Source organism: Strix aluco, chromosome 2 (assembly GCF_031877795.1).
Source record: "Strix aluco isolate bStrAlu1 chromosome 2, bStrAlu1.hap1, whole genome shotgun sequence".
Classification (NCBI taxonomy): Eukaryota; Metazoa; Chordata; class Aves; order Strigiformes; family Strigidae; genus Strix; species Strix aluco.
The window spans coordinates 70,431,596-70,459,296 of record NC_133932.1 but is presented as its reverse complement, the minus strand read 5'-3'; the positions used below and the strand labels follow the sequence as shown (position 1 = coordinate 70,459,296).

At 40.4% G+C, this 27,701-nt stretch overlaps 1 protein-coding gene across 2 annotated transcripts in view; it reads right to left on the bottom strand.

Annotated features, from left to right (window-relative positions):
* The window catches only part of RASA3 (RAS p21 protein activator 3), a 135,113-nt gene that overhangs the window by 50,919 nt on the left and 56,493 nt on the right, over positions 1–27,701 (bottom strand). For both annotated transcript variants that reach the window (XM_074815213.1, XM_074815214.1), the window contains exons 4-5: positions 20,769–20,863; positions 7,846–7,922 (exon numbers count right to left, since the gene is read on the bottom strand). In XM_074815213.1, the coding sequence (XP_074671314.1) occupies positions 7,846–7,922; positions 20,769–20,863 (172 nt within the window). The remainder of the gene's footprint in view (positions 1–7,845; positions 7,923–20,768; positions 20,864–27,701) is intronic.

The window sequence follows — 27,701 nt, the reverse complement described above, 5'->3', positions numbered from 1 at the left end:
ATCAAGCTAATGGGTCCCTGTGTTTTCTACATTAAAATGGAATTCAGAAAAACACACATCACAAAACAGCACAGAAAAGCATTATCTAAAACTTTGCTGGCTACTCTTCCTGCGCTCCTGCTTTCTACTCATTATCAGAGATAGAGCCACAACAGAAAGCGAACAAAATTTGGTTTTCAGCATCATAGATACAATATAGCCATGTATTTCCAAGTTTTCTCTTTAATCCAACCCTTTAGACAGTTTCTTTACCTATTCCTGGGATCTGATGAAGACAGTTATCTACAGGAAAGTAAACCAAATGAAAAAAAGCAGGAAATAAACTAGTTAGTAAAGGAAAATTCTCAGATGACTCAAGGATGATGCCTGTATGTTTTAATTTTACACAAAAGCATTTAAATATATTCCATAATTGAAGGACTAGCTGCACCCCTGTGGTTTTTCAAGGTGTCTCCAAATGCAGTCGCAGATGACAACAGCAAACCTTCACCAGACAAGGCAGGATGATGTTTTCCTCTTACTCTTAGATAAGGATGCAAACTGTTGATCCACAAAAGCAGGAACAGCCATTATCTCAGCCCTTCTGACTAGACTTGATATACGTGGCTTTGCCCTTCAGGAGCTGTGACCCACAAAACACAGAGGCTAACCCTCTAAAATTTTCAGAATGGAGCATCATTTACCTTAACCTTAGAAACATCACATTGCATAAGAGAATTTTAAAGAGTTACATAAAGTCAGACTGATTTAGGGCAATGGTTAACAAAGTGCGAGCACTGTGCTGCCCACGCCACTTTGCTGGAAAGCTCACGGATAAGGAAATTCAAATCTATGATGTGAGCAATCAGAGAGAAAGGTCAGATACTGCCCACTTCATGCTCTGTGCTCTATTCACATGTCAGACAAGGCTGGGGAGCCATCACCGAATCCCAGCACTCCCACCCATGGGCAGACCTTCTGCTTTAACCACACTTGACAAATGACACCTTCTTCCTTACCTCCCTCTCCCAAAGAGCTTTTAAAGCTCTGAAATGCCCATGGCTCACTGTTCTCTTAATGACCCCTGAAGTGTTTATCTTAGGGATGTCCTATTTACTTATTGTTTCCTTTTCTGCTTGTTCTTGCAAACAGCCCATTTAACTTTGTCCCACATGGTCAAAATACATCTTGTAGAGCTCTCAAGAGAGTTGCATGGCATTTAATTCATAAACTAATGCAGAGCAACCACGTCTTCCACACCAGAGCTACAAATGCTTTATTTATCAAATACAATTTCAGCATTGCTAAGGTATTTGTAGACTTATGAATTGCTTATTGGAAAACTGTATTACTATATATGAAAGACAGGAGCGGCTACTAAAACACATACGTTATTATTTAGCTATAGAGATTTACTTGGGAGGGAGAATAAAAGGACTGGGGGGAGGGGGGGAGCTCTCCAAAGCAGATGTTTCCAAGCTTTTTTAAACCTGAGAGACAAGACATAAGACAACACTTCAAGGAGCAGCTGGGGACGCTGAATAAATACAGACATTTAAATGTGACTAATTACATACACATGGTGGAATTCTCAAAGGAAGACCAGGGAGCCAGGCTCCCAGCTCATGCTGACTTTGAACAGGAGTTCAGTGGCCTGTTCCTTCAGGCATGCGGGAAGGCAGATGTCATCTTGCTAAATACAGACCACTGCTTCTAAATGTTGCCTCTGGGAGCTTAACCGCAGGGAAGCCTACGGACTGCTACAGAGGGCTCTGTGGGAGCCCTCCTCTTTATTAAACAAATACGAAAATGCATGTATCCGCTGATCCTAGCCCGTGGTACAGGTTACATATGTTATGTTACATGCTACATGCTATGTGTAACATGCCAGCATGTTACATGTTGCACATTACATGTTATGTTACACAGTGCATGTTACATGCTACACACTATGTTACACACTACATGAAACCTTACATGCTACATGCTACACATTAGTATATGTTACATGTTACACACTATGCTACACTACATGTTACACATTACATGCTACATGCAGTGTTATACATAACATTACACATTTCACTCTACACGCTGCACGTTATGTTACACATTATATGCTACACACTACATGCTACACATTACATACCACATGTAACATTACACACTATGTGCTACATTACATGTTACATACTACATGATACATGCTATATGTTACATGTTACATGCTACTATACATCATGTTACATGCTACGTGTTACACATTACACACTATGTTACACACTGTAATGTTACACATTTTTACATGTTGTAACATTACGTGTTACACGCTACATGTTACATGCTACATGTAAATGCTGCACACTATATATTGTTACATGCTGTGTGTTACACATTACACACTACATACTATGTCACACACTGTAATGTTACATGTTGTAACATTACACACTACATGCTACACATGTTACATGCTACATGCTACTTTGCACATTATATGTGACCACATGCTACATTACATGTTACATGCTACACATTACATACTACACACTATGTTACAGGTTACACACTACATATTACATGCTACACACTGTTAGACATAACATTACATGTTACACATGTGTTAAATGCTACACATTATATGGTACATACTACATTACACATTATGTTACACACTACATGCCACGTTACATGCTACATGCTATGTGTATATGGTACATGTTACATGGTACACATTACATGCTACACCTTATGTTCATAGATGAAAGGTATCTGGAGCCTTAAAGCCTCTGGGGAACGACCTTTCTGTGCTAAACAAAAATGTGCTGCTCACAATCTGCTCTAATGATGGTGGCGAAAGGTCTAGGGCTCCTTTCTGCATATTTCTGTTGCGAAGCAGGAAGGATATCTGTATATGGAAAGTGGTGGCTCAGAAAAAGCATGTACCATTGTTTTTCAGATGTATTTATGGAATATGGGTACACCCACTCCATCCATAACTTAGTACAAACACTTCAACCTGGCATGGCTGCAGAAAAAGCATCCTTCCCTGGTCCCTGCTGCTCATTTTCCTTCCTCTGCAGTACAGAAAAAGAACAGTGCAGTTTCTAGGATGCACAGGATTAAGGTCTGATTCAGCTTAAAAACATGAGGGGGAAAAAAATAAAAATACACCTTTGATCAAGCAACTGCCAGGAGCCGTGTGTCAGCAGCAAGGGGTAGGTATGGACATAAGCAGAAGGAAGCATGGGAAAGTCTTGACCACTTCTTTCCATGGCCTTAGTACCTTAAAATGTTCATAAAATTATGGACCCTTGACAACTTGACAAACAAAGAGATGGCCTTCACTTTACAGCCAATGGAAAGTAAGGCCAGATGTTGGCAGCCACCACAAGCAGCAGCTGACCATGCAGAGGGCCTGGAAGGCTGTGGCTGTAAAGAGCATGGAGGAAGACAACAGGAGATCTTTTGCAAGTGAAGGACAGAGAGGGTAGAAGCCAGAACCTACTGAATAAGACTTACTTTTTCCTAGCACTCAAGATGACTCACTACATGGCACAACAGTAGTTAGTACAAATGCAGTTACACGAAGGTACCAGGCTGCAAAGTCTATACATGTTGTCTTTTATCTGACAAGCACTTGGGCAGAGGTCTTTGCTCAGCAGGCTGTAGGTCTGAACATGCGTATGTTCATACATGCATCTGAACATGTTGTATGTTCACAATGACACACCAAGAGCCTGCATCCTGAGTCCTGTAACAGGGACATGAGAGACTTATGGAGACCCAGCTGACAACTGTGTCCAAGCCAGTCACCAGGACCATCAGGTTTCACAGCAGTTCCACAGAGGGAGCTCCCAAGTAGCAAAGTGTTCCCAGAAGGAGCATGTAGAAGTGAGAGTTGTGGTTCTTACAGAGGATGACAGCAGGAGCCACCGGGGGACACAAGAAGTCTGAGTGTGGTACCTGCATCTGTACTGTCAGTGTAACTTTTAAATCCACTAAAGCTGCTTCTTATAATCTCTTTTGGAGAGATTCAGTCCATGAGATTGTGCTGTAGCAGCTGGCAGAGACCAGGGCCTCTGAAGAGCCCTGATGAAGCACAACTGCTTAGTGGTTTAGGGCTAAATGAAAGTATTGAATGCTTCCTAAGGAGAAGCTATTAGGTAACAGTTTTTAAACTGATTTTTTTTGCTTCCTCTGCAGAGGCTAAGGAAGTTCACATGCCTTTTGTATTTTAGATTAATCTACTACTAAATGTTCAAGAGCCCAGCACTTAACAATTTTAATTTGCCCTCCCATTCAGATTAATTTTCCTATCCACCCATCCAGCTGACTGTTCACGGTGTGCTCCACAGGACTGCAGGCTGGCTCAGCAAGACCCCAGCTGCTTTCGAGGCTTTCTGGAATGCAGAGGTGTCAGCAATGTGAACAGGCTCAGAAGGCACATTGGTGGAGACCTATGGTAGGCTCTGGATAGGTAAAAAAGTTTCCTAATTAGGCCTAGTCTTCATTCAGCCTGCATATGTGTCTTTGAAAACAAGCACTATTCTGGGGCTTAAAAAAGCATGCATTTCTATATTTTTAAACAGCTGCCCACTGGAAGCAGCTTTTGTTCTCCTTGCAAATCTGAATTGTTTAACCACTTATACCTATGAGGTCATTTGCAGGGTAGTGCTTATCTTTGCAGCGAAGAGCTCCATTTAAAAAAAAAAAATTAAAAATTCTTTTAAACTTAAAAAAAAAGGAAGTCAAGGAAGTTCACAAGACAAGCATTAGATTCATCAGAACAGTCTGTTTTTAAGATGAAATGATTCTAGGTTCTTGCTCATGGTTTTACAGCCTTGCCTTACTCGTTCACTATAACGAATTCATGAGCTGTCCACAGGAAAATCAGTTATCTTCACAAAACTCAATCAGAAGCTGTGCTCCCTTAATACACCCAGTCTCTGCTTTTCACTCATAAACTACCTATAACAAAGGTTCTGCCTCCCCTACCTTTGCTGCTCTTCCCACTGGCAAATTCTGGCGACACAGACATTTAGTTGAGCATTGCTTAATTACTGCACTCTTTTCTTACATGCTTAAGCACTAGAACCAAACTGTCTATGAACAAACCTGAACTAGATCTCAGATCATGTGGAAAAGTGTTAAGAGCTGCAGTTTGCTGTATACCTTCCTAAAGCAAACTGTGTGGCACAAAGTAAACTCTCAACTACATTCTGAAGCGCTTCCCCCCCTCCGCGATGTAATCATTCCCATTTCTTTTTCGTTACATTCCCTTTTTTCCTCACTCATAAGACAAATTGCCATGAAAACCTGCACCAATGGAACTACATACTCTAGACATATTTTTATTTCCTAATTCCCCTATCTAAACTGAGCTCTATTCTCACTTACCACTCAAAAAACAAATAGCCGTGGAAACTAGCCAGAACCAAACAGAGTGCCCAGGTCAGTTACAGAAGAGAAGATGACAATGGGAAAAGATGGCTTCAGCAGACAAAAGTCTGCCTGGATTCTGATTTTCGAGTTTTGTTTCTAAGAGCCCAGGGCTGGATTTAAATCAAGATAAACTCTGAACATTATGATTCAGTGGTTAAAACCTCAGGATTTTTCTACTCATTTCAGCTAATACATTGTATTTACTGAATAATACCTTGCAATTCACGGTTACAGAATGCTTTGCAAGCATTTTCTCTAAGTATTTTCTCTGCATGGTAGACGAAATAATCTTCAAATCAAGGCTACATAGGCAAAAATTTGAATAAAGATTTAAAACCTGTCTGGTCAAATGAATAGCAAGGTACAAAAAAATGCTGCACGCTGCCATACTGCTAAAAAGTTGTCATTGCCTTATTGCTTTTCATGAAGCAAGAACTGCATGTGTTACATGTTAAGAAGGACCTTTTCAGACACCTACTTCTAGCATTTCAGGAATTTCACTTAAAAATCCATTGGTACTATAATGTTGCCAGGTCTCATTTAACTGCCAACAAAACCTTTAGAAAAAAGCTGGCTGTGGCATGACATACTCTCTCAGAACAAAACAAAGTGACATAAACACCTCTGAAGGTCCTTCAGTATATCACCTAACTATTCAAAACAGACTATGGTGAGAGCGGAAGGGTATTCCAGTTAATCTATGTTTGCAGAGTCCCAGACATCACAGGGTCTGAACCCACAATTAGGGTTCAAAGGATATGGACAGAGGCCTTTGTGGCTCTATCACACCACTAAGGAATGCACTACACACCTCCAGAAAGCCCAAGGCAAAATAAATCTGGTACTCAGGACAGCTGTGCTCCTTTTCCCTCTCTAAGCACAGTATCCTCCAGGCCTGCTCTGAGGACAGTCCAAGCTTAGTGACAAGCCCACTGTCCTGTTTGTCTCACACACATATACCCTCTCACACAGCAAAGATAAAGTGGGGTAGAAAAACAAGAAACTGCCTTTTCCCACATTCTGTTTCCCCTTCTCCTGCAAAGTCCTAGGACCTACAGCAATACAAGTAACACTTCAGCAAAAGATGTCAGCCTAGGACTTGGTAGATGCAGGTTTGAACCCTGGTTTCTCAGAATATGTGTGACCATCACCGCTTGGACATATTCAAATTGCACAAATTGCACAGTGGAAAATTACATAATTAGAGTCCTCAGGTAGTAGAGTTTAAGGAAGGCTGGGCCCTCCAGGTGATACACAGCTATACTGACATACCAACTTTTGTTCTGAAAGAGGTGCAGCTGTGTTCCAGTGGCATTGTGCCCCAACTAATAAATTCACTGGAGCTCAGAGCCTACAAAGTAACTTGCACCAGACTGTCCCTGTTACTCACTCTGCCTCATCACAGCAGACTGCAGTGAGAACGATTTCGAGTGTACTGACTCGCAGAGCTCTGGTAGGACCTGGATGGCTAGAGGGTATATGCACAGGCACTCAAGATCGCATACCGCAGCACATCCTCACAGCACATCCTCACAGCACATCCTCGTATCAACAGTGTGCCTAGAAGGATGGAGGTCAACCACATGGCTCACCTGCATTTGGTAACAGGTCCTAAAGGTAAAGACTACCATGACAGCTTAGTAACAAAGCCTTAGCAAAGGCAGTCACAAAATGATGTCAAATAATGGTCTGAAAATAGGGTGGGTCAGAACTTTCCTAGCAGAGCATTTTTTTCTATTGACACAATTGACAAATAGCTAGAAGTGTATGATGCCAACATTCCCATTTTGACGACTCTTCTACCAGAGAATGCAAAGCATATTCCTGACAGAAGCCAACCAGCTCTACCACTGCTTCTGAAGTAGCCACCTGAAAGGCTTTGATGTGGTCAGAGAGCAACGGCCTTCCAGACTCCTCCTCAGAGGAAGGCGAAATCTTGACTCCCATCTGAGTTCTGCAGCTTCTAGGTTTCAATTCATTTGAGTGAGATTGGATGGCTGATTCTGAGACTCCTTTAATAAACTGATAGCAACTTTTGTTTGTTAAATCAGCTCTGTAACACTCTGTCACCACGCAAGTTATGCTACAAATTTGCTTAGCTGGTAAGGTCCTTAATGCAAATCAGAAGGACATTAATATTATCCTTTGATGTCTTTTTAGTATTTATGCCATGACTAAATTGGCTCAGTGCTTTATTAATATTTAAGACTATTAGGAAGAAAATTATGTAGATTATGTGGAGAGAAGAGAAAATGAAAAAAAAAATCTCACATCCTATAAACTCATAAGGATATCACTGATTAAGAACATTCAATGTCCTATTAATGTTTTGACTCCTCCAGCTATTTTTGAATGAAACATTGCACTCTATCTGTAATCACTGTGTTTCTCATAACTGTGCAGTTACATTTCAAATCCTACCGTGTTGCAAGCTTATGGCAGACGACACCAGTGTCTGTTATGACTTCACTCAGTCTCAGCTCGAGGTGGACCTTCCCCTGAAACACACCAAAACCACCATATGAAAAGTTACTTTTATGCATAGCCAGCCACACCATTCCAATTTAAAACAAAGCAAGTCAGTTAATTCAAGTAATTCCAGGAGGAGTTTAAAGATTAAGTAATAGCTGTGTAGCTAAAGTATTTCAACTGCCAGAGAATTCAAATTAATAGCCATTTCAGTAAATTTCAGTGCATAATTCCCACCATTATCTTCTCTTTGTATGTTTTACTAATTGAGGGATATGGAGTGTCTGTGGTCAGACACAAAAATGCTGTGTTTGAGTTTTATCTATATTTAGCATTTTAAATATTAAGCAAAGATCTGCAACATAATCATTGAAAAGATCACAGCAGTGTGTTATAAATGAACACCTACATGTTTTAAACATTAGAAAAATAAAAACTGTGAAATAATATAAACTGTGAGACAAGTATCAGTAAAACTACATTGGGCAACTAAAAAAAAAAATAGAGTCCAATCATGTTGCTAGCATTTGTAGCATCTACTATTACAGTCTTCAACTCCTTACCATCACATTAACTTTATTATGCCTTGGGCAAAGATGTTATGCTCAAATATGCTAAGAAAATAAAGACAATCATGAATATAAACTGCTTTCCTCTTATTAACTATATTACATTTCAAGACATGAGCATCCACTCCCACTGGTAAAAACTCAGCACCACTCTTACAGCGTATATATAGTGAAATGCAAAATACATTTTGTTATTGACTTATTCTGACATGCCAGCACTGCCCAATCATCTTCTGCAAATCATCATGGCCAAAATTGAGTCATTCACCTTGACAACCACCTCCCCTCCACCCTTTTTACCAAAGAACGCAAAAATCCACCCTGCTAGTTAGTCAGAGCTCTAATGTGGGTGTCATCTTTGACTCAGATCTACCTCAACTCATACAAAAGTCTGCCGCCACCACTTTCATAAGATCTTCCAGATTCAACCTTTTCTCTTTTTGCACATGACCAAAACTCTTGCTAGGGACTTCCTTGTCTCTTCAGTGCTCTTACAGCACTCTCCTGCTCTATGAGGATGTCTATCCTGCATAAGAGGAGAGTGAAGATCAAACCCTGGCCTCAAATTGCACCTACACTGGTAAGATCCACTTTCTCTACAGCAGATTTGTCTGGATGAAAGCTGGTGAAAGCAGTCCAAAGCAGAGCAGGGAGTGCATAAGAATTAAATAGTATGGACATGCAAAAGTTCAGTTCAAGGTCATTCCCTGGTCCTCTTCCATTTAGCAGTATAAACAATCACTAAAGTCAGTGCCTGAATACTTGTCCTGAAGAAGCCTATGAGAGATTCTGTTTCTTACTGCTACAGTCATTCACTCCCCTTCCTTGTATACCCCTTTGTCAGTACCGTTCTTTCTGTGCTATCTTGAATGCACGCTTCATGCTTTCCTGAACTTCATGCTTTTGCTCCCCAAACCGCTATCAACTACTTATATCTTCAGTATTCTGACTCGGTAACGTTTTTTCCTGTCCAAGGGCTGAAACACAGGCCGTTCAAGTACACGTGGCAGATGATACTGGTGTTCATCCAGAAAACAATAAAGAAGACCTTCCCAAGCTGTATAAAAGCCCATGTTGCAGAGGCATTGCAGCAGCTCGCTGGCATTTTGAACAGGGAAGGATGCAAACATGTGGGGGGGAGTTTAAAAAGATGTCTCCTGCCAGATGTCTTTTGCACCATTTTAAAGAACAATGCAAAAACCAAACATGTTGCATTTGGCTGTCAGGCTCCTGATTCTTCATGTCTGTTTCAGCAAGACATGTATCCTCCTTCACCCTGTCAGTGTACGCAAATGTCAACATCTGTCATTTTCTTCCAAACTGAAGCCTGTCCTCATGAATAAGAGAAGGATTTCTCTGCACAAATGCATAAAGCCACTTCTAGAGCCACCTCTTTAAGACTCAGTACCACTGCAGTGCCCATCATACCCATGCAGGACAAGGGTTAGGCACACAACCAGCTAACAATTCCGGTTAAGCAGGATGGTTTTCTGGCTTTAGTTTTGCTATGTTTCCCCTTGCTCATCACTGTTCTCTCTTCCACTGGTCACATATTTTACCACAGGAGCTAAAACACTAGTCTTTGTAGAACAAATTTGTATTATGAACCTGTAAAAAACACTGCTACCATCTTTGTTGATATCCTGCATATTACCTTTATTAGAGAAATAACTCTAATACAAGGTTTGAAGAAATTAACAGACAGGAACAGAGACTTTAGAAACTCTAGAGAAAAAAAATCTCTTTGTAGACAAATGCCAATAAGGTAAGATAATGTTTTTATAGAAATATTTCTGCTGATCTTAAACAAAGGCAAGACAGCTTTCCCAGGGAAGAAAGAATGCTTCAATGCACTTAGTGAACCTGAATGCAAACTTACTCACAGTGCCATTTGCTCTATCTCACACAGACTGAGCAAGATGGAAGCTCCCTATTTTAGAAATTAAGCTGCAAAACCCCTTTTTAAATCAGCAGTGTTTCACACATTTTCCCAGCTACATTAAGCACAAAAATATAGTGCTGTCTCTTTTGGGCTGAGAGCCATTTTTTCTTGTAGCCCTTGTTTTTGTCTTGTGAAGACTTTGAAAATGGTCAGATGCTCAGCAAGTGACTCAAGGCTTTGGACAGCAAAACAGAGTTCATGGGATCACAACAACCAGCAGCCCTACGACACCTCCTTACTTCCAGTTAAAAACTCAAATACATAAATACATTAAAATAAGGCTACAGTAACATACTTGCAGGCTTAATTCACAGAAAAATATAACTCCTACATAAACAGAATGCTTTTTCCCAAATCGATTATACCGTTAGGCAAAACATAAAGATTCATCTGAATAAATTCACTCCTGAGCAATTGCATTATTTGTGTTTATAAAACACCAGATAATCCATTTTTCAAACGGAAGACAGAAAGCTATGCAATAAAGCAGTATCATAAAATCAACAGTTAATCTAACCAACAGAAGGTCAACCTATACTGGATTAAATATACCACAGAAACCTTTGTTTACTGAGAACTTATAACAAAGAAATTCTTATTTTTATTATCAAAAGAACTACTGTGATAATAACAAGAGCTTCCAATTGTACTAGGTGTGCACAGTTATTGACAGCATTTATAAGTAGGAAAGATCAGATAACGCAGCAGGATAAAAAGTATATTGTCCCTGTTTTACAGCTGACACAGTGGGTCCTGCTCAGAGAGGATCCCTGTTGCAGAGCCAGAGACTGAGTCTAGGATCAGTCCCAGGCCTGTGTCCTAGCCATAAAGCTCTTTTCCTTCAGCACGGAGAAAAAACTCAGAGAAGAAGCTGGAGGTTTGACAATTTTGAAGTAGAATGCATTAATTACTAAAAACATTTCCATAAAAAAAATATTTCAGGATGTTCCTAGAAGCAGCTCTGCTCATTAGCATACCCTTCACATTTGGAAGGGTAGGACTTTTTCAAGGAACAAGCTGAAGGAGTGCCAACTCAACTGCTGAACACTTCCTTTTCCATAAACTCCGGGTGATATGGATGGGTGGGTTCATAGGTCGTACGTCCTTCCTAATCACATCTAACATCGCATAATGGGGCCAGCCGGCTTACCATTTTTCAGTTCTTGATTAAAGAAGCCATCAGTAGACTTCTTGTAGGGAAGTAGACAGTATTCAAAAGGAAATGAGTAACAAGCAAAACTTTTAAAGGGCTTTACTGAGGGAAAAAAAATTATACTATGCTTGTTAAATATCCCCTTTACGGAAAAGTAATAGAATTAAGTTCCATAACACTGACAGGTATCAGGGACAACTACACCCACAGTTATCTGAAAAACAAACTGAAACTGATCATAAGCTTGCAAAGAAAAGAAAAAGCAGACTCAAAGTCCTGGTTTTATAGATACAGGAAAAGCCTGTCTCCAACCACCTCATTTCTCCTTGGAATGCAGCTGTGAGTTACTGTGGATTGAAACACTGGAAAACAGTTTTAAAGCAAGTCAAAGTACATAAATGCTACCTACCTGTACAGTGCTTCCGGTAGCTGCAAATTTACGGTTTAGACACAGTTATGTTGAAGGAGAAAATAAAACACATGACCATAGATTATCCTAAAGTTATTCTTATGACAGAATTCTGCCCTCCTGGCACGAAGCACTTTTAGCATCTTGCACAAGTGGTGGGCCTCAGAAGCAGCGCTTGCAAAGTTACCAGGACACCGCTGGGAGCCATTTCTGAGTGCAGTTACGCGCACACATTTTGGCCTGGAATCTGACACACACCACATGATCCAGTGACTGTAAATTCAGATGCAACATCTGATCTAACTCAGAACAGATGCAATCTGTTTTTTCAGGGAAAGATTTATGAAAAAACACTGACAAACACTAGGAACCTCTGTGCTCTATATCTGAGGCTCTAGTAAATGCACAAAAGATTGACAGTCTGCATAAGTTCGAAAGACAGGAGCCAAATCTACCCAAATCTCTTAAATCATATCTTTAAGGAAATATCAATCAGATATCCATCCTTTCTGTTACTGTGATGCAGTTTTTAGAAATCTTTCACTTTTTAAAACCATCAAAAGAAAAGGACAAGCCTTCACTGTTAATTTTAAACAAAACCAGAAAACAGACAATCCACTTGCTTGAAAATTAAATAGCAAGTCAAATATCTTCATATACAGGGCTCACAGCACTATAATTCTCTCTTCTACAAAAGAACAGTAGCTGATATCGCAAAGACTCCTAAAAAAGATATTTGTCTACTATTAAACCTGCTGGACAAGAGGTTTGTGATCACTCACCATTCTACTTCTCACTAGCCTACCCAATTTTGCTAAGGACTTTCCCCTCCAAGGTGGGAGCGCATCTGCATGTAAGTTTTCCAGGTATTTATCCCACGTGGGGACCCTTATGTCAGCACAGTTCCCCAAACTCATCAGCTCCACAGCTGAGCTCAACTCTGCTCATTGCTCAGGAGTGAGGAAAGAGGGAGTGGGACCCACCTTTGGCTCTTTACTCTTCCTCCTGCTGGTAGAGTGACTGCAGGCAGTCTCACCCCAGCTCTTGGAGATGGAGGAGGGAAGAGAAGTAACAGGGACGGGTTGTAGGAGAGGACTAGGCTAAGCAGGTGACATGAAGCACAGCCCATGACTAATACCAACACCTCATTGTTGTGGAATCTCAAATTTAGGATTTTCATACCCCCTGGTGTATTTGTTTACTTTCCCTTGCTGCACGTTGTCTGGAGAAATGAGCATTGGAAGAACTCAGCCCTGCTACAGACCATTCCAAGCTATGGGATAACCTCTGCTGTTGCTTTCTCTGTCTTTCCAAATTTTATTTCAGGATATAGCAAGTGTTATTAGACAGATCCTGTCTATTTTGAAACCCTCTTAGGCAACTTTGAGATGTCACTTTCTGGCACTGGTAAAGCTTAAAAACAAACAATAAAACCAACCCAAAGTTTAAGGACTCATTAAATGCTGTCCATGAGGGAGTGGGAGACGAAAGACAAAGGGTACAGCTACTACTTTAGGTAAATCCAGCCCTGCAGTATTACCAGCAGCCCCACATAAGGTCGCAGCCTAACAGCAGGTTCAAGAGCAGGAGGAAGAGTTTGTTTGCTGTCTACATTTGCTGCTGTAACAGCTACTCCTTCCTTTAGCAGAGGACAGCAGGTGGCTGGGAAAGGTCTAAGGATCATGCTCCAGATCGCAGCCTGCCTGCTGGACAACAGTGTGGCACACAAGAATCTGGAACAAAATCCAGTCTATTGCTGAGGAAAGTGCAACAGCTCTAATGAAGACTGCATGGATTCATAAACGCTAGGCAAAGCAGAACTGATGTCTGCTTGGTCTCCGTATGTGCAAGCACGTCAGAATTGCTCAGTAACCGGCAACATCTTCAAATGGCACAATGTTAGCCGCCTTCCTGTTTCTCTAAAGGATGAATACCTCCATATGGTCAAAATCCTTATAATTAGTCATGTTTTCCTCTCAAATACTTTGATGTGACACAAGATGTAGATATTGCAAATGAAAGCCACCTGGCTCTCATTTCCCCAGACAAATTGTGTTCTGCAGATACAGAATCCAGGTATGTTATTTTGAAATAATGTAAATTTATTATTCAGCAGTAGGCGCTCCTTACCACATGCCATGTGACAGACTAGCTTTTTAAAAGTAACAGACCAAACCCGATAGACTGTCTTACCCCTTTGTGCCAATAAGTCTGAATACTGTGCTCTTACATTCACACAGGGACGAAGTCTTGCCACAAAGCAGGATCTGGTCAATAACAGGACTTTTAGTTTATCACAGACACCATTTACCATGTTGATGCATGATTCAGTTCTGCAATAATTTTGTCAGTAGGCATGTAGCCTTGAGAACCTTCCCACCCTATCAAAACAGAGATTTCATCTCTTTGCAAAACAGCTAGAAGAGAGAAATCTAAAAGCCACTGTTCATAAAATAGAGGGTAACACCCATTGATTTCCTGTGTGTGGCAGAAAGCTGATACCAAACCTGGAAGCAGCTTCTTCTTTTTACAATTTGCATATACCCATCCTTACAGTAGGTTATACAAAATGTGTCAAGTACTCATCTTTACACTAGAAGCATTTAAAAACAAAGATTGTTAATGTCAGTGTTGGACAGTGGGCATGCAGTGCTCTGAACTGTTTAATAGACTAGATAATTCTGTCAATCATGGGAGCGAAACAGCCCTATACAGTTGCTCCTAAAGCCTATTTACTCAACCTAGCTTATCTTCAAACCCATATTCTTAAGAAAAGTAACAATTAGCACCAGAACCATTCCACTTCAACACAATTTGCTCTACGTATTTATATTGATTTATACAGAACAGGAAGCAGGCAGATATGGGAGAGACCACGGCAATTTCCACAATATTATGAAGGTAGGCTGAAAGAAAACAGAGTAACACACTTCCAGCTTCCTCTGCAGATCTGGGATAACTTCTCTGTCACCCAGGACTGAATGGAGAAGAGCTAATTCAAAAGCTTGTGGTTAAACCTTGGCTGTGCTGAAGTCATGGCAAAACTCCCACCCTGGCAAGGCCAGGATTTCATTCATGAAGCCTGACATTAGGAATACAGATTCTGCATTCAATGGGAAGGTGCTGACACAGGAGGAGAGGTTTTCTGAGCAGTGCAGAATGCCCTGGATATACTCTTCCATCTAATATACAGGAAGCATTACAGAGCCAGCAGTGATTTCCAGCATAACAAAAGAATTTTAGGTGTACTCTCCAAACATACCTATAGATAATGTTTTTTACTGACGATGCATAGTCCACCATCCAACACTCATATTGGTCCATACTCAAGAAAAGGCACGTTTAATCAACAATAATCAAAGGCCTGTGTAGGCAAAATGCTAATGTGGTGGAAGGAGGAGGAAGGGCTTTTGGTGTCTGAAGAAAGTATTTCTTAACATCAGTAAATCTTTTGCACAAAGCTTTGAGTACAGAAGGTTAAAATGTGAGACAATTTGTTTCCTCAGTGTTGGTTATCTGCCCTTTACATGTCTTTTTCCTTTTTTTTTTTAAGTTGATAGCCAGATAGATATGTTTCAGACACATCAAAGTTCTTATGAGAAGGAAAGGGAAATGAGCAATTTTCAAATTTTTGTCAGGTCTTTTCACCCCCAACAATGAGTTTTACATAAGACCTTGAGCATGACTGGCTTTGGAAAAGCACTCTGTCATTTAATACTGAGAGCTCAGTTGTGAGAGAACATGACCATTTCACATTTGTCAGTGCTGTGGAGGAAGTAACTCAAAGCACACTTGAAAAGGGGAACTTTTAAAAGCAAAAGCCTGCACAGGAAAACATGTCAGAATGATCTAACTCTCCTTGCATTTCTCCCCCGCTTTGGCATATACACACTAGATGGTTTGGAGTACGCTGATGTATTTTGATATTAATCAGAATGTCTCTGGATCTTTAACCACTTCACTGATTACATGCTCACAAAGGGTATTTGGGTTGCAAAGCTCTAACTTCACAAAACAGACTTGAACTAAGCAGGGCCAAAGTTACTGTGAAAAAAAATGAAGGGGAAAACTACTCAAAACCAGGAAGGGCCTTTTAAAGATTGCATGTGCATTTGGGCTTTAATTCCCCTGAGAACACACGGACCACCAAGAGCACCTGTCATCTACAGCCCCAGGCAAATATCTGAATCAGTTACTGCTGGGTAAATTTCTGCACGTGAAGGAAAGGCAAACATTCATGGATCAAGAGAGATGTAAACACAATAACACTGCAATTTTTGCTTCCAGTTCTCAAAAAGCATGAGAATGAGAATATAGCAGGTCCTGAAAGACAAGTGACTAGTAGAAAAAAAGAGACACATCCTGTGGAAAGTGTGCAACATCATGCTTTTACCGACTCCAAACAGCTTAGAAAGTTGTGTCTTCTGTTGCTAGCCCCTCCCTTCCACCTGAGGCTGCCTGATGGTTCATAGTCTACTTTGATGCAAAAGTCAAACCATTTTCAGTAATGGCTCAATTCCTGTTTTACTTTCCACTGAAATGTTTGAGCATTTGTACTGTCAGACATTGGGTATTTAGCTCTGGGCATGGTAACATCCCACTGAGGAGTAGGCAGGCTCCATCAGAAGATGGGAACTTAAAATTCCTTCAACAAAACCTGCACAAACCCACCTGCTTACAGTTCCAGACTTTCAGAACAAGTTTTCCAGTCTGGACAGACAAGCCACGAATTATGCATTTAACAGCTGCTGTCAAGTTTCATTATGCACTCTGTATAATAAATCTTCCTGACAGCATTTAACATGTTTTAGCATATTTAAAATAGAAATACTCGTAAATCATGTCACTTCATATCTGTATACCAAACACAAATACAGTTTTGCTGAAGTTCACTAATTTGCTCTCCACAGAGGAGCTTGAACTTAAACCACTTACAGCACAATAGTTTCATCACCCACATTATATCTAAACAGCATTCAGGGTACATAGTGAGAGGACTATATGCAATATGTTATTTTCAAACTAGTAAGAGCAAAACCAGCCAGTAAGATCTGGGGGCATTGATTTACCAACAGAGTAAGAGTCTGTTGACCCCACGGGGCAATTACAGTCTGTTGCTGAATGACACAGTACTGTGTTTTGATGGCTACTGTTACCCAGCCACTCAGATGAAGGGAAATTCAGGTGCACCTGATTATCTCAACTAGCTAGTTTGCTAGACCAAATGATAAACCACAAAGGGCATGTGGGTGGGTAATGCCCAATCCATATCTGTGGGCTGAACAGCTGTGCAGCACCTGGACTGCTTCATGTGGGACCGTGCACCACACTGAACAGAATCAGTGGTGGTGAGATTACAGGCCTCTTAGCAGCTCTTTGCCTAGATGGACAATGCCCTAATTTTTTCTTTAAAATAAGCAATCATGCCAGACTCTGGTACATCTTGCTGTCAAGCAATAAATAGACGTGGCATTAAAGCATCTGACAATAATGCTCATATCTGTGTAGGCTGACAACATACTCCTGCTGTCAGTAACATCCTCATCTGCAATAAAGTTCACCCAGTCATAACCTCACCTTGTACGCCTGACAATACAAAACATCTTCATAGGACAGTAAGATTAGCAGTGTTGGAAAACCATAAAACTGAAGGGAAAGGCTCAAGCGAAACACCTTGGCAACTATGTTTGATGGAGTTATACCACATTACCGCTTATATTTTGACTTTTTTTTTAATCACAGAATCATTTAGGTTGGAAAAGACCTTGAAGATCATCCAGTCCAACCATTGACCTAACACTGACAGTTCCCAACTACAGCATCATATATAGGCTTATTTATTTTGTACAGCATCATGTATATATTATATATATCATTATATTGTATATTATGTATATTATATATTATAGCTTCTGAATAGAATTTGAGAAAACAGCACAAAAGTATTAATGGAATTTGAGTGGATTTTTTAACAGGAGAATTTTATTTGGTTGTTATATTATTTTGCATTTACAAAAAGAGAGAGGAATCTCCACAACACATATTATTCCCTCTCTGTGTATGAAGACAGAAAACAGTATTGCTATTTGAAAATTTGTACCATTTCTGGAACTCATACAAGTGAGGTCCAAACCATGTCAAGAACAAAATTCTGAATTTTACTCATTAAACTTCAGATAGACAGTTCAAAATACCAGTTCTTACATGACAAATGTTATTATCTGTAATTTCAAATCAATCCTTCTGTTCTGAAAAATGAGGCCAAACGTGTCCCAGAACAGGGCATCTGAGAACCATGGCACCCAAGATCATTAATATTTCAATAATCCACTGATTTTAAGCTTTTTTTCAGTTTCTCACTGTGCTGATTGGTCTGCTTAAAACCTGGATATTTTCAGGCTTTGCACACAGTAAAGAAAAGTCTTATACAAGCTCATTACTGTCACCCAGTTTCTTTCATATCACAGCCTAATGAATTAGAAAGAATTAGAAACCTGGTCTCTTTGATACAAAAAAAAAAAAAAAAAAAAAAAGGTAAATTCCTCACTCTGATTTACAGGATCTCAAGTAAGTCACATTCTTTCTAACACTTACTCTCACTGTATTCAATGTGAGGGAGTGACAGTAGCTTACCTCAATACAATGTTGTGATGCATATTTAAATAGCCATGAAGTGCTCTACAACATGGAAAATAGTATTAAGACCACTGGCTGACAATACTAGAAGTAAGATACAAGAGTTCCCTGGCACACAGCCCAGTGTTTAATCCACTAGGTTATGTGGCCAATGGGGACAACTGCTAGAATGATAAAACTAATAGTTGGTAAAACTGCTTGTTGACTTCTAGTATTTGCATGATTCACAGTAAATGTCAGCTACTTAAAATTTCTTACTTTCCTTAAAATTGGAGAAAAGCTAAGTAACATTGCATAAATACTTATCATTAACATAAATACTCTTTTTTCTCTTATACATGAAAAATTGTTTAGAAAAAGATACAAATGAGATACCACAAAAGTAAAAAAATACAAACACAAAAATACTCCATTTGGCTATTTTCACTTGCATAAGAATCTGTACAAAGTATTCACAAATCTGCTCCCACTATTATTGAAAACAAAGCCCTCTGCAGACTCCTTAACATAAAGACTGTGGAACATCTAAGTAAACGGATAAAATCAGAGTGCTGTTCATATTTACACTAGTTGTAATAAATGTTATCATGGAGCCCAGAAACAACTTTTAACAGTTGGGCTCTTGTAAAGATACAAACAGCGGAAGTGATAAACTGTACAAACAATTACAAACAGAGGACAAGCTTTCCAGCAAATATTGTGCTCCTCATCTCTCCAAAAGCTAGAGCTGCCTATAAACCTTTTTGTTATTAGTTCACAGCTTACATTACCAGTGCTGTCCTAAAAGCACCCTGGTCTAAAAAGCCTTCAGAAGCTCACTCCGTGTAAGTATTGTAACAAAATAAACAATGCAGAAGCTTATCCAAATATTGGCCTTCTTCAACTGATAAATTACAAAGGGAAAGTTTTCATATCCTCCAGGAAATAAACACTAAATCTATTGTTTTAAAGTCACTGTCATAAGAGGCTTTGGTGTAAGAAGAAAGGGATACCAGGATAAACAGAATAGGCCTCAAAGTTAAAAGGCTGTTAAAAGCCTTTTCATCACCATTGGCACTGAAATGTGGCATTAAAGAGGATCAATATTTTACAAGAGAATGTTACAGACTGAACAGGCTGTCATAAGGCTTTCTTTCCCATCACGTGTACAACAACGTATTATTTGTCTCTCCAAATAAACAGAAAACCTAACCTTGAATGCATTTTCACATATGCGTCACCACACAACCACACTAACATGTTGGAATGAGTGTGCATTGTAGGTGTCATTTTCTGACCTGGTATACGCAGGCCTGCACGCAGACTGAAAAGGCAAGAGTTTATGTCCAACCCTACCACACAGCACTTCCCCTTGCATTCACTGGAGACTCTTGCACAGGTCAGACATTCATGTCTGTGGCTTCCTAAGTAAATATTGTGGTTCTAAAGTGACCTGTAATACATACTTACAGGAAAAAAAGAAAAAAAAGTACCTCATTTATATTGACTTGATATCCTGCTACATCATTTTAATGTCTTGCTTTGTTATAATGACTGTTTTCACAATTAATACTGTGCAAATTAATTACTATTAATATTGTAATAGAAAATAGGATCTGCTTTAAAAGAGGGTAAGTACAAAGAAAAGAGGAGTCTCACTGTGTACCAAAGTCTGCAAAGTACCAAACCCTAAATGGAGCTGAAGTGATACAATTATCCGCATTCCCATGGTTTGGAGCAGGGCCTAGAAATCTGGCAAGGAGTAGTTTTTTTGCCCAAGATGTACTTGTTGCCATTCTTGTGACAACCTGCCTACATAATTATTTAAAACAGTACCTGCTGGTACTATTTTCAAGCTAGCTCCACTCCCTGAGGAATCAACAGTTATTTATAGGGTTTTCAAGTTATTTGATACTTGAGATAACCACACCCCTCCTTGTATCAGTGACCCCGATAATTCACATAGTTTTAATTATTTCTGTAGGCAGAATCCTGGCCCCACTTATTTATGCACACTCGTAATTCACCCTACAGACACACAAGTTGAAAATGTCACTGAAACCTAAACCATACTAATAAGCAATGCTTCCTTTTTTATAGGGAAGCAACACACTTGTCCTAGAGCCACAGAACCCGTAAAGCTGCCATGGCCCTGTCAAAAATACTCCTTTGCCAAAATAATCTCACCTGTACTTCTGAATCAGCATCAACATGCTGGAGTTGAAACCAGGTATCTCTGTTATGATACTTCTGCAGATCTTCTTTCTGTATAGCTACTTTTCCTGGAAATAAAACAAACCAGAAGCACAGTTTAAGACATGCTATAGCTCCCCCAAAGTAAATTTCCATCAAAACCAAGTTTTAAAACAATGATTTAAGGACCATCCTATTCAAGAAAGGCTTCAGAGAAAGGAAAGATTACTTCAGGGCATACTACTTTACACAATACAAATTCTGATGAGCAGCTTTTTCCACTTCATATTGTGAAAGACTTTAAAATTCCTATCATCATACTCACCTAACAGACTGAAGCACTGGGCTCTGTGGATAAGCTTGTAGATATGCTTATAGTAAAAATATCATTATTACTTCTTTGACATGACAAGTTGGAGATTTTTGAGGCAGATGTCTGTAACAGTCCAAAAGGAAGTTCCATACATAGGGTTATTGCTAACAAAATTTTAGGATGAGGCTTTTCACTATCTTGTTTTGTAGAAGGGCAGCAACTAGAGATGTCAAGTCACAGCAGACTCCCAGATCTGTATTTTGAGGCCCTGTTGGCCTCCCTCCCTCCCTCCAATCTTGCAGAGTTTGCATTCCACAACCCAGAGCCACCCAAGTACTACCCCTGACTGTACAGAGAAAACAACACCCACAGTAGAGCTTCCCCCCATCCCCTCACTTTTTTAACCCCCTCTTACCCCTATCAAATGAGCTGGTTTAGTAGTTATGGCAACAGCAGCCAGTTCCATGCTGTGAACTAACGTACGTGCATGCTAAAGGCTTATATATAATGTAAAGCTGAAACTTTTTATCTTGCCCAGACTCTCTCAAGCATTAGGTAAAGCACTCTGAGGGGCAATGAAACTTTGTCCAAGAGTCTTCCTTTGTATATACAAAGCAGAGCATGGCATGCCTGAGGAGCACATGATCCTCAGAAAGCAGCTTTGGGCTGGGTGGTTCCCCAGCACTGAGCAAAGCAGCACATTCAAAACAAAAGAATCCAGAAAAGTCAGAGATGCTCACGAGGCTAGAGAAAGCTGGTTTTGGCAACGTGGTTTGGTAGCAGACTTTCTCTGCTAGAGCAAGTTGCTCACATACAGTTTGCAACCACTGCTTTGCTACAGAAACAGACTTTCTTTAACCAAATCCTGCTAGATAAAATACACCAATGGACACAGTCTTAGTGGGAGAAAGATTTCCAAGGCTTCCCAAAACCATGCAGTTTGGCCAGAGGTCAGTAATACATTACCCCAGCAAATGTTAACAGAACATATTTACAGAAAAGAAAATGAAAAATAAATCCCCATGATAGAAGACTACAAAAATGGCAAAGGATTGTCCCTTCTGAAATCTAAAAGCTTACAAAAGTCCCAACAGTAAGTTACTGACAGAACAAACATTGGGGTGTCAATTTTGGCCCTTTCCTTTAGCTGTTGTTGGATGGCTCCACCCAGCCCTCCTGTTTGCTGGGCTGCTAGATGTACCCTACTGCAGCTGCTGCGGCATTCTGTCACCCTCGCACTGCTTCTGGTGACAGTTTCCAGATTTCCAATCCCAGTTTCTAAAACTACTCTGCCAACCTTCCACAGCTGCCCTTCATAGTATCTGCCAGAGTTACTGCTCTAGCTTCCACAGAGCTGCTGACCCATTACTCCCAAGTCTTGATCATTTTGCCCTCAGCACTCTCCTCCCCCTGCTTGTCCTTTAGAAGTTACCAGATCTATCTCCTGACAAACATTAAACTAGAGATTACAAGGCAGATTCATTACCAGTCTCTTTATTGGCTATGCAGAGCAAGCAACTTGAAACTTCTTAGAAAAGTGGTAATTAAATTACACAAACCTACAAAATAATATGGCAGAAAGGGTAAATAAGACATCTGAACGGCGCTGAACAGAGGACACCAAGTTACACTGCTGAGAATCTCTGTAATGATGGCTGTGTATTTTCAAAGCTTCTACTTTTATTCTTCAGCCACAGCAGTTTGTGGGCAACCTAGCTTCTCTAAAACATTTTGAGAGATGAATACATTTAAACACATGAACTTCCAGTAATTGCTTTGGACCTCACTTGAAATTGTTTACTTTCACTGCTTGCTATCCTCACTGTACCCTTTAATCTCTTGCAGAAATCCTCCACCTGACTGCAGCATAGCATGCACTTCCCAGACACCCTTGCCCATAATCAGGCTCGTTCACAGTCACTTCCCATGCAGGGAACATCCTTCAGGAAAACTCAAGGATGATTTCACCAACATCTGCACCTGGACGTAGCATAAATGGCATTATCACTGCCCGCCCTCTCAGCAGGGAGTTCCACTGCTCTCTATATCAAGGATGGCAAGACAACCCAGGCAGGTCTGACCTCACAGTCAATACGTAATTGTAGCACAAAGTGTTTGGAGGCAATAGTACGTGTCTCCAGCTCCAAGAGGGTTAACATGGTGGTGCCACTGTTTTGATTAGGAAACTGTTTGAACAGCACTGTTTGCTCTGCACACAAGCAAGTCTTATTAATGAGTGAAACTTATTTACTGGGCTGGCTAGAATCCAGGGTTTTTCACTGCATACCAAATGGTCTACAAAGGTGAAAAATCTACTAGGAAAAAAAAAAATGGGCAGAGGACTTAGAAAAAAATAGGGCCTATAGTGTAGCTAGTTTAAACATATACAAAGGTGTATTACTGGTAGGGCAGATTGTTTGATATGCCCTATTAAACAATTCTCTGTGTACAGGAATGCCCTGCACAATTTCTGTTTATAACTCCACCTGCACTGGCCATGTCCATATGCTCACCCAACCCACACTCCTCCTCCTCACCAGGCCTGCGTAAGCCACAGTGTGGGTGCTGAGCATGGTCAGGTCCTGCCTTCCTTTATACAGTCACCACTCTGCCACCAGCTGACCTACGTCTGACCTGGCTCAAACAACTTCTAGCATCACCAGAACTAGGTTAAATCTAGGCCAATAATCACAAACTGTTGGCACCTTTCACTTGACCTGACACTACACGGGTCTGCAATTCTGCTTGAAGATAAACCTGATGCAAGAGGTCAAACTACCACTAGTTTACAGGATATTTTCCTCTTTGTGGTTCTTCAGCGAGCTCCCAAACTCAAGCCTATTGCCCCATGCTCTTTCTCAAGACTTGGGTGGCTGCCAGGCAGTGGTGAGAGACTCCAAAGCTTGCACCTGAGGCACCCAGCCACTCCTGCTGCTTTCCTCAGAGCCACCCCAGGCTGCAGAGACTGTAGGTCTGTTTAAGCATTGTATGGGAGAAGGCAGAAGACAGCAGAGGCACGCTGAGCAGTGTAAGATGTAATTTCAAAACTTAGTTAAGTTACATTTTTAAAAGTTAGATTCTCAGCAATAAGACCAGCAATGATGCAGTAAAAGCATTCTTCTCATCTGAACTAATTTCTTTCCAAAGTCTGACATTCACCAGGACCTCAGGCTGGAGAGGGTAGGGAAACCCCCCACGCTCCTGCATGCTTTTCATCCATATGGCAGCAATTTCCCTGTGTCCCCCCAGTTCAGACTGAACAGACCTTCACTGGCACATTTAAATCCTAAACCCCGTGTTCAAAACAAAGATGCAACACAGCCACACACCTGACCCCTTCCTTTTTGTAAATCTCTCTTTAGGGAAAATAACAGTCTACCAACAATCTATTACTTCAAACACGCAGCCAGCTCACGGATGAATGAAATTACTACCTAGGGCCTGGATTGTCCTAAGGGTACAAATTCCACTTTACAATCCCTGGTGCAAACTGATTTAAGGGCCTCCTACTTTCCTCACCCCTGCACCCCTGTTCTTGCAGCAGGCTGTACTGAAACTGTTGAGGAAACCGATCCAAACTAAAGAACACCGAACAATGAAAACAAACATCCTGGGGGAAGAGAAGGGAAGAAGAAATAAGTTTCAGGGGTCATGTGTGGGTGTTGCTGGCATTTTTAACACACAGATCTTCAACTGACCTGTTTTATGGCTTCCCCACTCAAGAGTCAAATTAAAACAGCTAGAAGGTAACAGACAACAGAAGGTCAATATTTTGGGCACAGAGGCAGAAATATACAACAGAAATAGGTAGGGATGTCTGGCTTCACCACTTGGGAAAAAAGTGTTTGTGGAAGCACCACACCCTCAGTGCCCATCCCTCACTGAGTTTCAAAAGCTCTTCCTAGCCAAGTCAATGCAGCCCATTAGCTTGTCCCTGGACTTGCCTGGGCTTGTTAATTCAGGGTCTAACATTTCCATACAAAGACTAACAGAGTTGATAATTTGGCTCATTCTCCATCCAGTCACAACTACCTTTTGCCTGGATTACCTGTTGGCAACAAAAGGATTAGGCACTAGTTTGAAGACTACATCGCACCTTTTAGTACCCATCTGTCAGTTTGCAGTGTTTACCTCACAGCTGAGATACATGAATATTTATGTCATATGCCAGATTAGTAGAAGATATATTCCTTTACCAAAAAGGAAATCAAGAAAGCAACAGGACAAGAGTTTGTTATTTTAAAAGGGCATGAGGCTCTACCTGAAAAATGATCCAACAGTTATTTTACAGAACCATAAAACCAGAACATTTCAGGGGGTCTTCTATCTTCTCTTTAGGTTTCTTTATCTTGGAATACTTGCACAGTGAAAACCACAGAAATTTGCATATTGCTGCCAAGTGAGCTGAAAGCAATATAATGTAATATTCTTAATACAACAGCCTCCATTAACACTGACTGCAGTATAGTTAATTTATAGCAAAGGGTTAGGTCTGAGTCACATGTTAAAAGGCCCCAAATGCCTAATTAATTCAGTCTTCTCTCAACTCCAAGCAGAAACTACTTTGCCTCCTGTGTGCTGCAGTATTAGGCAGTAAGAGGCCCTGGAAGCTTGTTCATTAGTTGTTTCATGCTAGTATATTAAGTGCATAGACATACTATATCAGTGAATTCATTTAAAATAATTGATATGAAGGTGCACAAGGAGAGTCACTTTGAATAGCTGGAAAGACTAAGGACAAATCAGAATCGATTTTAATCAACCTTTTAGACTGTGAAAGCCTTATGAAACTTTAATTACTTTGAAATCTCCAACCAAGAAGCACTGCTGCTATTCCAGACTACCTGGGATTTTATAATTATCTGTATATGAAAAGTTATTTGTCATCAAATAAAAGTACAGAAACTTTGCAAGATAAAAAGAGCTGGATGCCCACCTTGTTCAAGAACAGCACAAATTCACTCCCGTAACACAGAAAAAGACTGAAACAAGCGATCTCCCTACTTGAGGATTAGAAAGATAAGGATGAGAATTAGGGGCAACATAAGGCTTCAGAGCATTTGAAGGAGCAGAATGGCTCCCTTCTGGCTTCTGTGCAGTGCACCATGAAGCACAAGCACTACTAGACCATCTGTTATCATGGGTAAGAATTAGTGCTGATAATGGCAGAACATTTCCAGCACAGCAGCGGTGCATCCTACACAGAGTACTGAGGTGTACTATATTCATGACCCCAGTTCTGTTTGGTTTTTGAATCACTACTCCAAATATAATATCACTTATGAAACCCATTTTTCCCCCTCACAGGATTTATTTTGGATAATAAGGCAGAGAAAAGTAAGCTGTCGATAAGACATAGCTTCTATCCTTAAAAGAAGCAAGCTACAGCATTGCATAGACTATCTGCTATCAGGGTAGTTTTGCTGGCCACAATCCTAAAGATCTCACCTGGCTTACATAGCAATTTCTACCCTCCTTTCCTGTTAAAAAAAAAAAAAAAAAAATCTCTGTCAGATGCTCTCTGGGCCCTTAAAATGTCCATACATTTGAGAAAGGTGGTATAGCCTGTGGCTGGTTGCAATGGGAGAGCAGTCCTAAAATCTAGATTTGCAGTCACTGTTGTCTGCCTTACAACAGGCCTAGGCATGCTGCCTGCACTGAACAACTTTCTCCTTCACCCCCTCCATCACCAGCCCCTTCCAAGCACTGCCACAAGAAGCCACTGCTACTGCACCTTCTTCACAGTCACAGTCTTTGCTTAGTTCAAGCGAGGCGTAAACCAGACAGAAACTGCTTAATGTTAAGTGCTGACATAAATCAAGTACTGCAGAAAATACAGAAAGCCCAGCTCAGACTATAGCAGTCAGGGGTAAGCTGGGAGGATGGATCTATGGTAATATTCCAAATACAGATAGTATTAACACTCATTTGGTAAGGAGGAGGGTTGCATAAGAAGACAGTCAAAGTTCTAGCACATTATGCTCAGTAGTTTTGTTTATAATATGTGTACTCGTATGAGGAAAAAGGAAAAAATATGTATTTTTGAAAGCTCAACTTTGTTTTCCTGCTTTTGTGACCATCTGTTATGTTAAAAGATAATGTGAGTGCATCCTAACAATTTATTCTGTGCAGAAAGTATTTATTTTAGGCTTTCTATGCAACTGTAGAGAATCTTCTCAGGATAATTCTAGTTTATAGCTTCTCGAGACTTGTCATTGTGGGACAGAGTCATCTGTTTCCTTTATTTCATTAGTAGCTATATTTATACCATACTGAGTAGCTATTATTCCCATGTCATCCAACAGTACATCACGGAAACAGTAAACCCAAGTTGTGACTGCTGCCTAAGCCATGGTTGGGGTGGAGGAAACAGAGGAAAACAATTTTCTATTAAAATCTTGATCTCTGCTTTGCGCTCTATTGGAAGATCTTTCCTCCACTTAGCTAGCAAGATGCATAGTTTAGCAGGTATGGTGCTTTTTTTCAATTTTTCTTTTAAACCAATAAAATAATCAAAAGGTGATGCTTCAGCTACATTGCACAACAGTTACTTAATAACGGTAGATGGTTTGCTTGGACGCTGCAAATAAGTGTGGGAACTCTACAGACCTCCT